Below are 11,319 nucleotides of genomic sequence, written 5' to 3'. Positions count from 1 at the left end.
CTTCGTTTTTGAAAAAATTAAATAAAAGTTTTTCCTGTAAGTAGTTGTTTGTAGCTTATTTTGTTTCGCATGACGATCGAGATGCAATTTCTGGTATACCTGTTTCATTTCTCATTCCTCTGCACTCAAACCTTATTTGATCGATACTATGAACTCTTGTGATTGGCGGATTCACTATTGTCGTGTGCAGTTCTTAAGTTTCCCAAGACACGCGATTTTGATTGATATTTGTGTTTGATGAAAATTAAAGTTCTGTTGATATTTTAATAAAGAATTAGAATAAACTCTGACATTTCTTCTAAGCATGGAAAGAGTATGTTTACTATTAATTATTTCTAAAATCTAAAGTAATATTTCCTTTTTAAATTAAACGAAAATAAATAATCTATAATAGTATGATGACATATTCTTGCTAAATCTGAATTAGTTCAAATTTAACTAATTTAATCAGTACACTGCATTTTGACTAAAAATTAGTTACTTTCAAGATTTGGACTCTTGTATTAGTCAAAGCGCCACTGCTTCTGCCTTGCCAATTGAATTAGTAAAAAAATGACTAATTTTTATTCGTCATTTCTAAGAACTACCAATTCATTAGTGAATTTCTCAGTATAACCAATGTCAAGTCGTTAACGCAGAAAAAAAAAGATTATTTTGTTACTCAAACAAACTTTCAAGAATAGGCGAAAGAGTGAATTTCAAAGAAGACACTGGTTATCACAGAAATTCACGAGAAGTACCCTGGACTTTTCGATTAAAATGGAGAAATAGTGAGTTTATAATAAATATAAATATAAATATAAATATGTGTGTGTGTGTGTGTGTGAAACTCGCTTCAGTTTTTTATATTGCAACAGGGATTACAGTGGTTTACCCGCTGAACTTTAGGGAAAATAGGCGATTTTTGCTTTTAAAAAAGGGTCTCTAGTTTGTACTTTTGTTATTTAATGAATAGTTCTTTTCTTCGCTGCGATAAGTGCCACGTATTGATAATAAATCTCATCGTACAATTTAAAAAACGACTTAAAGTGATGCCTTAGAAATAAACATTTACATTACGGACATGCGCGTCTCTCCGTAAGCGTCTCATTTTTGACTAATCAATTAGTAAATTGTGACTAATAATCGGTGTATTTTTGAATAACGAATTAGAAGTTTCGCCACCGTCCGGCATGGCGACCGGTGGCGCGCTAGGTCTAACTTTTGACTATTTGAATTGATTAGACGAAAGTAACCAATTCAACGAGTTATTTTTGACCAATTATCAGTTACTGAGTTCTTGCATCTATAATTAATTAAATTTGACTGCTAATTAGTTCAATTAACTAATTCAGATTTAGCAAGTATTTTTTCGTACCTTTTGCATTAAGCCCCGAAACATTATATTGGCCAGGACCTGGACCCGGGCTCTCGTTTTTATTGTTGTGCCTAAAAAATGGAATCATTATTAAAGAAACTGAAAGGGGCTTTTAGGGGGTTTAATAAATAAATATTTTCATATAGAGTTTTTTAATCAAGGCTAAATCTCAAAAAGTTGATTATTTTAGACAATGAAATTTGCGAAAGACAAAAAAATGTTGACCCTGCCAATATATAATTAAATAATTATGCCTAATTCCAGAGAATATAAAAACATAAAACCAACAGATAAATTAATTATATGTGATGAGTACACATTTTAAATACAAAGTAGAATCTCATAAGCGTGTTTCGCGCGTGTCTAAATAATTTACATGCAATTATTTTATTTGAAAATGATGCTCAATAAAATACCATGAAATTATTTTCAACTTTAATAACCTATATTTGTACATAGCTTCGCATTGGTACCCTTTTACGGTGCAGAATAAATAAAAAGTATAATAATAATAATACACCTCTAGAATGTCATCGCGTAAGAATTTTCATAGTAATATGTATAGTTAAACTCGGATATAGCGTTCCCCGAGATAATCATTCCGAGAATTGATGCCGTGCCGCGCTGCGAATATGGGTGACAGGACTATGTCTGGTTCTGTAAGGTTAGGTCAGGTTCACGATCATCTGGTAATAAGAATTGAATAGAGAAAAATTATTATTTTCAGATTTCAGCGTAAAAGTGAAGATTATTCTATCCTTTTCATTGCGCAATTTTTCCATCTGTCTAAAATGCCATCATAAGAATAGGATATCTTCGAAACTGTCAGTTCAAGTTTGCCTCTCTGGAATTAAAAAGCATTTTAATTCACACATTTGAATAGATTTGACCTATAATGCATTTTCCTCTTTGTTAGCAGGGATTAATGCATTTAATAATGCTTTTAAATAATTATTAAAATATAAATAAATATAAATTTGAATATTTTCCGCATGTACAAGCTATAAAACGATTTAATAATACAAAAATAGGTTAAATAAATGCTTCTGTTAAATTTTACTTCGTCGCTTAAGAGGAATTGGATTTGTACTTTTTATTCATTTTCCCGTTGGAAGATTTTTAGATGGAGGAAAAATCGCGTATTCGTAGGAATAAAAATTCTCAATTCTTTTGAATTTAACGCTTATTACAGGCCAGCCCCAAAACCGCGACTTTCTCCAAGTTAGACTTTATTAAATGATCTCGACTCGAGAAAAGTACAGATGTCCAGCCATTTTAAGCTCGCATAGCATTTGGATGGGTGACCATCTGCGACGTACGACCGGGATGTGTATGCGCTGCTGTGTTACTAATGTCGAACGGGAGGTTTGAGGCCGAGGATAACACTATGCCTTTGATGGGTCGGGTCGAATGTCTGTTTTCAGAATCAACTGTACAAAAGCCGGCTGAACTCGGGAGATAGTTTTATACAGTTCTTTCTCCTCTGACAAAATGCTTAGGTAAATGCGAGTATTTATCATAAAGTCGCATGAAGCTGCGCGTTACCACTGGTTGTGGTTAACCCGTGGTATACACAATGGGTTTCGCTAACACGGCACGATTTTTAACGCTCAGTCATTTTGCAATGACAGAAAGGTGGGGCTGTACTAAGAGAAACAAAAAGTTCTCGGCCCCCAATAATCATACAGACCATTACCAGCTTCAGTGTCCCAAAATTTGTGGAAGTAGGCGACATGAAAGTTTCTCTCCGGGTGTTTTAACCCAGTGTGTATATTGTATTCGAAAATCCGACAAAACAGAAACATCGAAATGTAAGTAAATGTGATTTTATTTTAATTTCAGAAATGTTTTTAGCGTGTAATGAAACTAAAGAGTGTAATTTGTGTGCCTCAGTGTATTGTTTGTTTGTGTGTATTGAGTGCATAAATGTCGCTCAGGTTTTGCATCGTACGGTTAGCATTTGCTGACAATGATTTACACTCATGCTCGTTCTATCACATTAGGATATTCATGATGTCAAAAAATCAATAAGATTGTTTTTTTTGCAGCTAAGGAAGAAAAATCAATGCCTCGAAATCTGGGGTAGCATGCACCAAAAAGGTTCTCTTCAAGTGTTTTTTACCCAGTGTGAGCAATGTGCTTAACTGCCGCAATTAACTGATTCGTTATTCAATGATGTTTATCTGCAAACATTTCTTCAAGATATTGATTCATATTTTTTTCAAATAGAAAATGAAATTGGAAAATTGTAATAATATGTCTATCATTTTATCCAAAAAACCGAAAACTTTAGTATTTTTTAAAAACTTTTACGATTTTCAAAAAGTGAAACATGAAAACCCTTAAAGGACAACTGATGTATCTGAGCAACGTCTACGATTTTCAATTTTCCTAATTTTAAGATAACGAGCTCAGAAGTCTACAAAAAAAAAATACGTGCAATTAGACCGAAGTGGAGTATTGCGTATCTCTTATGGTGGTCATAATTTATCGTATGCTCAATAGAAATCGAGAAAATGATAAAAAAATGAAAATTAAAATAAATATAAGCAAATGATCATAAATTATTTCTGGATTTTTATTCAACAGGATCAAAGCGTGTTCCTTAAATGGTTAGTTCTCTCACTGGGAGCGGGTGCAATTTATCAGCTTAGCACCCGCTCCCGGCGAAATCCTGCGGTTGTCCTTATGACCAAGTTTTAATTATATATATATTATTGTTCTTGCGAGGGCCTTCAGAGCCTCCTACGAGAGCCTTTAGAGAATCTTATGAGGACATCTAGAGCATCTTATGAGGGCCTATAGAGCTTCTTACGAGAGCCTTTAGAATATCCTGCGAGAGGCTTAAGAGGCTCTAATGAGGGCCCTTAGAGCCTCTTATGAGGGCCTCTAGATGTACTACTGAAAAATCCATCCTTTATCTTATCATTATTAAATGGGGAGATATTATTAGAAAATGAGGAGGTCTTTCTATCTCAACCTTAATTGTTCATGATGTCGAACACTGTAACATAAAGGGTACGAATGATTAAGATAACATATTTATTAAGACAATTTTAATTGAAAAACGTTTATATAAATTCTTTGATTAATATTGTGACATTTTGGCCTGCCACTTGTTACGGATCCTTCCCCAGATTTATCGAATTACCTGGAAAAAATCTAATACCGCGAAATTACCCACAGCTAACATTAGCTCAAACTAGATTAATTGAGAATGAGTGTGAAAGTATGCAGAATGAGTGTAAACAGAGTAAATTTATGTTAACACATTTATTTTGTACACTTTAGGAAATAATTCATATTTCCTGCTATTTTTTTTACTTATATTCAAGTTGAATAGAAATCCGGAGGTCCATAGGATGAGACCTGAGGTCTTATTTCGATTGACGGAAGCATTCCTCGTTACCTCAATCTTCATACCATAAAGAACGTGTCACCGCACAGCTGATCAACAGAATATCCACTACCCGGTGCACTATCACATAACGATGGGCCCTTCCACCGATTACTCCCAGCTGGAAAGTTAATCCATGACATTAGCGACAAAAGAAAATCACTAACGACGTACCGGGCCATGCTTAACTTGGCCATCGGCTTGAACTATAAGAAAACTTTGTCGACGCCAACCTACGCAATTTTTCTTGGCAACTAAATTCTGCCAGGCTTGGCATAGGAAGTTCGAGGACTGAGAAAGTTCCGTCCAATCGAGGTATGCGTCAGAAAAGAACATTTGTTATTTCTGCCTCCAGACTTTTTGATAGTATGCCCTTTAAGTGTGAAATTTTTTTAGTTTGGGCAAAAATTTCGTTATTGTTAGCTTTTTTTGCGTAATTTAAACGGCTTAAGCTGAATACAAGTAATGTCGCCATTGGCAAGTTTGTGTTATTCATCGGAGTTAAGCCATTAATATCTTCTCCTATTTTTTCTTTTATTCAGATTTCTGTAAATTTAGATTTAAGCCTACTTTGTCAAATACTGACGGTTATGCCCGTCAGGCCGATATACTCTTAATTTACGAGGATGTTATCCTCTTTAACTTTCATTTAATTTTCTTTCAATTAAATAAACTTATATTTATTTTAATTTTAAAACAAGAATGCCACAATGTTTTCTCGACCCCACAAATTTCCTCTACCCTGTGCTAAGGATTTATTACAAGCGAAAACTTAGAAGTAATTTTATTTTGCGGATAATTTGGAGTGACGCCGAGAAGGCGTCCGTCGACAACAGAAGGTACATATCTCTCTCTTGTGATTAATTTTCTTTCGTTAAAACCAAAATTTAATTTAGCAGGATTCTCAGTTCTGCGTTCCAAATAGCTGAGAGTAGGGTTATAAATGTTAGCGCCCAACGTTGGACCGACAAAGCATTGTGACAGAGACAGCCTTTATGAAAAAGAAGTTATGTGAAGTATTGGATCCAGTACTTTTTTCGCAAAAAAGTATTAGCTTTTCAATACTTATTCGTGACAAAAGTATAAGATCCAAAACTTACCAATACTTCTTTTTCATACGGAAGTATTATGAATTTCTTCCAGTTATTATTTTTTTATGGCTGCTTCAAGCGCCGGAACCTAAACGACCAAACCATGCTAACAGAAGTTTAGCTGAAGCACGGACATTTTGATTAGAGCAGTTGGTCAAGTTCTAAGATATTATAAAATGTCTTATATATTTTAATTGAATTTTAGTAGATTTATATAAACTACCATTACCGTCATTAATGGGGTAAGTTCGTTAACCAAAAATGAACTTCGTGAGACACTTGAGTACCTTAAACTTAATACCGACGGGGATGATATGCCAATGAGGTAGCATCTAGTCAGGTTCCACCAACATTATCGTCACATGCATGAGACGTGGGAAGAGAGTGGGCAGCGAGACTTAACAGCTGAGATCGAAAGGCTTCGCGTATCGCTTAACGTTACGAACATAATAACACCAACGACTCTCAATGCCCCTATAATGACGTAGCGCGTTCAAGCAACGAGTATTTCAACCGATTATAACATACTTGTGGTTACGGGACCCCTGTTTATACCAATAACTATTGTTATTAGGGTGACTTTTGCACGTAATCTAAATAATATAGTTACGTTCTCTTCACACATCTCACCTTTGCACACACCCACGAGTCGCTCTATTATTTTTCCGTCAGATTTTCCGGATACAATACAGTCGACTGGAATGAGAATGACTCCGTTTACAACTGATCGGGTTTCGGATAGTGCTCATGGGAATGACTAGTCTTCGGTGAATTTTTCGAATTTCTCGAAACTTCAAGAGGAGGAAACTCATTCGAATGTGAATGATGTCACGGCCTCTTCGCCGTCTAATAATCCAGTTTGGGTTTTCTTCGTGCCAAATTATGATCCATTTTGCACGGATAATATTCCCCACAGATACTTGGATGACTGAGCGGGAGTCCAAATATCCTCTGCTTCACCAGAAAGCGGATTTCCGACAGGTGATCGTCAGAAAAGTAGGAATGATATTTATTCCATAGTGCCAAAATGGAATGTTAGTTACAAAGGAGAGCCAGATAGTATTGTGGAAAAATTCTTAACTCATATTGAGGAATGCAGGAACGGTGATTCCTTATCGGACGAGAATCTTTTTAGAGCACTCCCATTTTTATTAAAACCACCCGCTCAACACTAGTATAGGTTTCACCGAGAAAGATGGAAAACATGGCAGCAATTTACCATTGCGATCAGGCGTAGGTGTGGGGAAATAAACTTTTAGATGCAAGTTAGAGACGAAAGGCGGAAAAGGACATAGGGCCCTAATGAACCTAAAGCAGATTATCTGTAAAACATTCGCATAATTTTTCAGCATTATGATCCTCCAAAGTAGGAAAGAGAATAATTGCAAATGGCAATAAATAATTTACATCCTTAATATTTAGAAGTCCTTTCTTAAACGGAATATCGTTCTTTTGATGAATTTGAGCATGCTGGAGAAAGGTTTGAAGCGTTAAAGATGATAAGCAAAGCTTATGTACCTCCTTCACCTACCCAAGATAACGTTTTGTCTGAATTTTCATACTTAAAAAATACTGCAAATCGGACGGGATGGCAGCTGCCGAAAATGACCGGTAAACCTCGGATGTAAGGAATAACGGCACTATCGGAAATAGTACAAACAATAACAAGAAACGAGATGGTAAGGGTCGTGATAAGAATAACAGTAATAAACGCGAAGATCAATCAACTAGTGTCCCAAGTAAGAATCATTCCAGTAGTACTCCAAGTAATGCATGTGCTGTAGTAGGTCCTCCCGATATTAAAATCCTTCATGCACCACAAGCAATGGGTAAACCACCAAATTATGGCGCTTATCCGCCTTATTTTAATTATGGGTTTTATCCCGGTTTTTCTCAAATACCAATGATCCTAGATTATTTCGGTTAACGTCCGTTGGGTACCCATGCTGTTGAAACACCGAAGTTATCGACTGCTGCGGTGGGCCCAAATGTGAGAAGTGCGAATCCTGAAGCGTCAAACCCCTTAGTGTATACAGTCGCTAGTGGCACTGTAAGAGGGGAGCTGCTTCAAACATAAAAAGGATTTCTGCCACAGTTTTGTCCAACCTGCTCAAATTTCTACGATATGTAGCGGATGTTCAGGACTCAGGTCGGGAAACGAGCAGAAATGACTGACTCTAGGGTCCGATCACTTCCCCCTTTTGTTGTTAAGGCCTCTCAGGTTTCGTTATATCAGGTCAATACGGTACTTGACAAGTGGCGCCTGTTTATTAATCTTACTGTCGATGGCCAGCCACTCTGCAGACTCTGCCATCTAGGTTCGTGCTGTACCTATATTGGTAAGCCGGCCCTTGAGAAATGGTTGAATTTGCTTAAACAATTAACAGATCAACCACGTCCGGGTATCACGTACCCTAACGGGGTGATCGAGGAAACTACCGGACAAGCCACTTTACCTCTTACGTTTTTAGGCTTAAGAACATTTTTTCCCGATTCCTTTCGCATCAATTTTAGATTGTGAAATTTTTTTTGGTCAATATTTTTCAGAATTATTTGATTTTGACATGAGGTTTAAGCCACGTATTTAGACAATAGGGAGCGATATTTGGCAAACATAGCAGGGACAGGAAATCAGTTCAAAAGCAATCTTACCGTCTAAAGTATCAGATAATGGCGCTGAAAAAACTAAAGTTTCTCTATCGAATGCAGTCAAGCAAGCCTGTGCTGGCGTAAAGGAATTAAAGCCTTCAAAGACCAAATATTTGGAAGATTTTCTTAAAAGAAAAATTCATCCTATTGTAATGTTGCAGTTTTTACACTTTAAAATTACTTGTTTTATATTTGTTGCTTTCATTTGTAAGCAGCTCTTCTCCCTTTCGCGAATGCCCTTTGGCTAAAATAGGGTCTGTCCAGAGGTATACAGGTTATTATATCGTTTTTTTTACTGTCGGGTTCTTAAGCCAGAATTCTGGCTTAATTGTTAATATCTTATTAAGAAAAACTGTAAATGCGAATTCAAATTCTCTTGGGACAAGTTTAATATTACTTTCATTTATTTATTTTTTTTATTTTATTTCTTTGGTTATTTTTCATGGAAAATCGACGAGATCCATGGTGGGAGTTCCAATGATTTGCCTACAGCATTAGCTACCTCTCTCAATTTCACTTTGGGATCATTCAACATCATATCATGGATTTTTCGACATTTTATGGTGTAGTGACCTTTTTTGGGCGCCCAGATCGTTCAGCATTAACTGTCCTCGTACGGCCACAACGAAACTCGGTAAATCACTCATGAATCGTTCCAATCGATGGTGCAGAGTCCGGGTAATACTTATCCAGCTTGACCTTGGTCTCGGATATCGTTTTCTTGCGAAGATAGTAGTGTTTGATCAAAACTCGAAACTCAGATTTTTCCATATTAAAAAAAACTCGGAGGTTAGTCGCTTCTCAGTGCTGTAACTTGTAAATGCGTAAACATAAATGGCTGAAGTTTTGACAGGCGTCATTTGAAGGATCAAGCTCGACGAAAATGGTTCACATTAGTGAATACTAATGCCATCTCTTAGAATTTTCATGTACTTATCAGACTGCCTAGTATATGCTCGAATCATCTATGAAATTCATATTAAATTTAATGTAGAGTAAAACAATTCAAACCTAAAAAGTTTGGACAGCCGAAATTAAAAGTTGATAAATTTGAACTATATCGTTTTCCTTCAAGTTGCAAATTATTTTTAGATTTTCTTCTTTAGGAAAATCGCGTGAATATGCAGTAATTTCTAAATTATACAAGTTAATATTAAATTATTTCTATCAACCACTCCCTATCCAAGTCTTAAAAATTATTGTCCTACTTATAAGACATAAATTCGTTGTTAAATATTAAAGGTAAATATTTTTGAAATTTAAATTAATTTTGGTTATAAATTTAATTTATATAAATTTGAAAGAATGGAGATAATTGATAGTAAAACAATCAATATTAATAATATGAAAATTCCGATCCTAAAAGACGGTAATTGCTTATTTAAAACTTCATCTGATGTTTTTGATAATGACGAAGAGAAACATAGGCAAGTTAGGTTCAAAATTGTGTCATTTGTAGTCAAGCTCTGGTCACTCATACAGGCGACCTTGAAGTATTATAAGTCTGATCCCGCTCGGAGTATACGATAGATGGCGCAGCGTTGCTTCACCTGTCCACACCCCGCAATCCCATAGACCCTAGCAACGCACGAATCACCATGTTTGTTGTTGCCGGTAATCACTCGTTGGAAGGCTTGAACCGGCTTTGGGGTTATTATTTATGCGGTTCAAAAAAAATGCAAATTAACTCTTGATACGACTTTCAATTTCTTCGTGAATCATACTGTCACGAAAAAAACAATAAAAAACAAACAGAAATACATAAATAATTATTTCTGATTTTTCTGTTTGTGATTGCTTTCTTCATCTCATTTACTAGTAGTTGCTAAGGCGTCATCTATTAGATTCTGTTAGTATCTTTACTTTATTTTTGGAAATTCATCATTGATCCTCACAGACTCCCGGGTCTATATGGCTTTATATGAAATTACCAACAGCCACTGAGGTGATTTCTATACGCTGCTGTTGGTATCTTTATTTCTTCTGGGGAAATGCCTTAATGACTCTGATAGACTTCTGGGTCAATGTGGCTCTATATGGAATTACCAAAAACAACTGAGGTATTTTCTATATGCTTCTGTTGGTATCTTTACTTCGTTTCGGTGAATGTCACATTGATTCTCATAAAATTCTGGTTCTATACGGCCTTATATGGAATTAACAATAGCCACTGAGGTCGTTTCTATATGCTTCTGTTGGTATCTTTATTTCTTCTGGTGAATGGAATCATTGATTATGATAGATTTCTAGGCCTATGTGGCTCATTATGGAATTACCAATAGCCCCTTGGGTGGTTTGTATACGCTTCTGTTGCTATCTTTATTTCTTCTGGAGCAATGCCTCATTGACTCTGATAGACTTCTGGACCTATGTGGCTCTATATGGAATTACCAATAGCCACAATGGGGTGGTTTGTACACGCTCCTGTTGGTATCTTTATTTCTTCATGGGAAATGCCTCATTAATTCTGGTAGACTTTTGGGCCTATGTGGCTCTATATGGGATTACGAATAGCCACTATGGGGTGATTTCTATACGCTTCTGTTGGTATCTTTATTTCTTTTGGAGAAATGCATCATTGATTCTGATAAAAAAACATATGAAAAAACATCATTCCGAATTTTGTAATTTCTTTATATTTATTTATAAAGAAATCACAGGAGGTCTATGAAACACACCTTTGATTTTGGGCTTACACCGACATCTGCGTTGAAATCAGTGGCAGAGTCAACAGATCGGATGAATTATCTGCAGACTGGTTGAACACTCAGCGCTAAAATATACCTTTTCAACAAAAAAGTAAATTTTGTACAAAAAAATACGAA

The 11,319-nt window shown here is 35.8% G+C and overlaps 1 protein-coding gene across 1 annotated transcript in view; it reads right to left on the bottom strand.

The window, feature by feature from the left end:
* Positions 1–4,850: 4,850 nt before the first annotated feature.
* The window catches only part of LOC117173377 (outer dense fiber protein 3B-like), a 195,558-nt gene continuing 189,089 nt past the window's right edge, over positions 4,851–11,319 (bottom strand). Inside the window, exon 4 of the mRNA XM_033361902.1 lies at positions 4,851–4,875. Coding sequence (XP_033217793.1) covers positions 4,866–4,875 — 10 coding nt within the window. The 3' untranslated portion in view covers positions 4,851–4,865. The remainder of the gene's footprint in view (positions 4,876–11,319) is intronic.

The sequence above is a fragment of the Belonocnema kinseyi genome, chromosome 5 (assembly GCF_010883055.1).
Source record: "Belonocnema kinseyi isolate 2016_QV_RU_SX_M_011 chromosome 5, B_treatae_v1, whole genome shotgun sequence".
Lineage (NCBI taxonomy): Eukaryota > Metazoa > Arthropoda > Insecta > Hymenoptera > Cynipidae > Belonocnema > Belonocnema kinseyi.
This window is presented reverse-complemented; position numbering and strand designations above follow the sequence as displayed.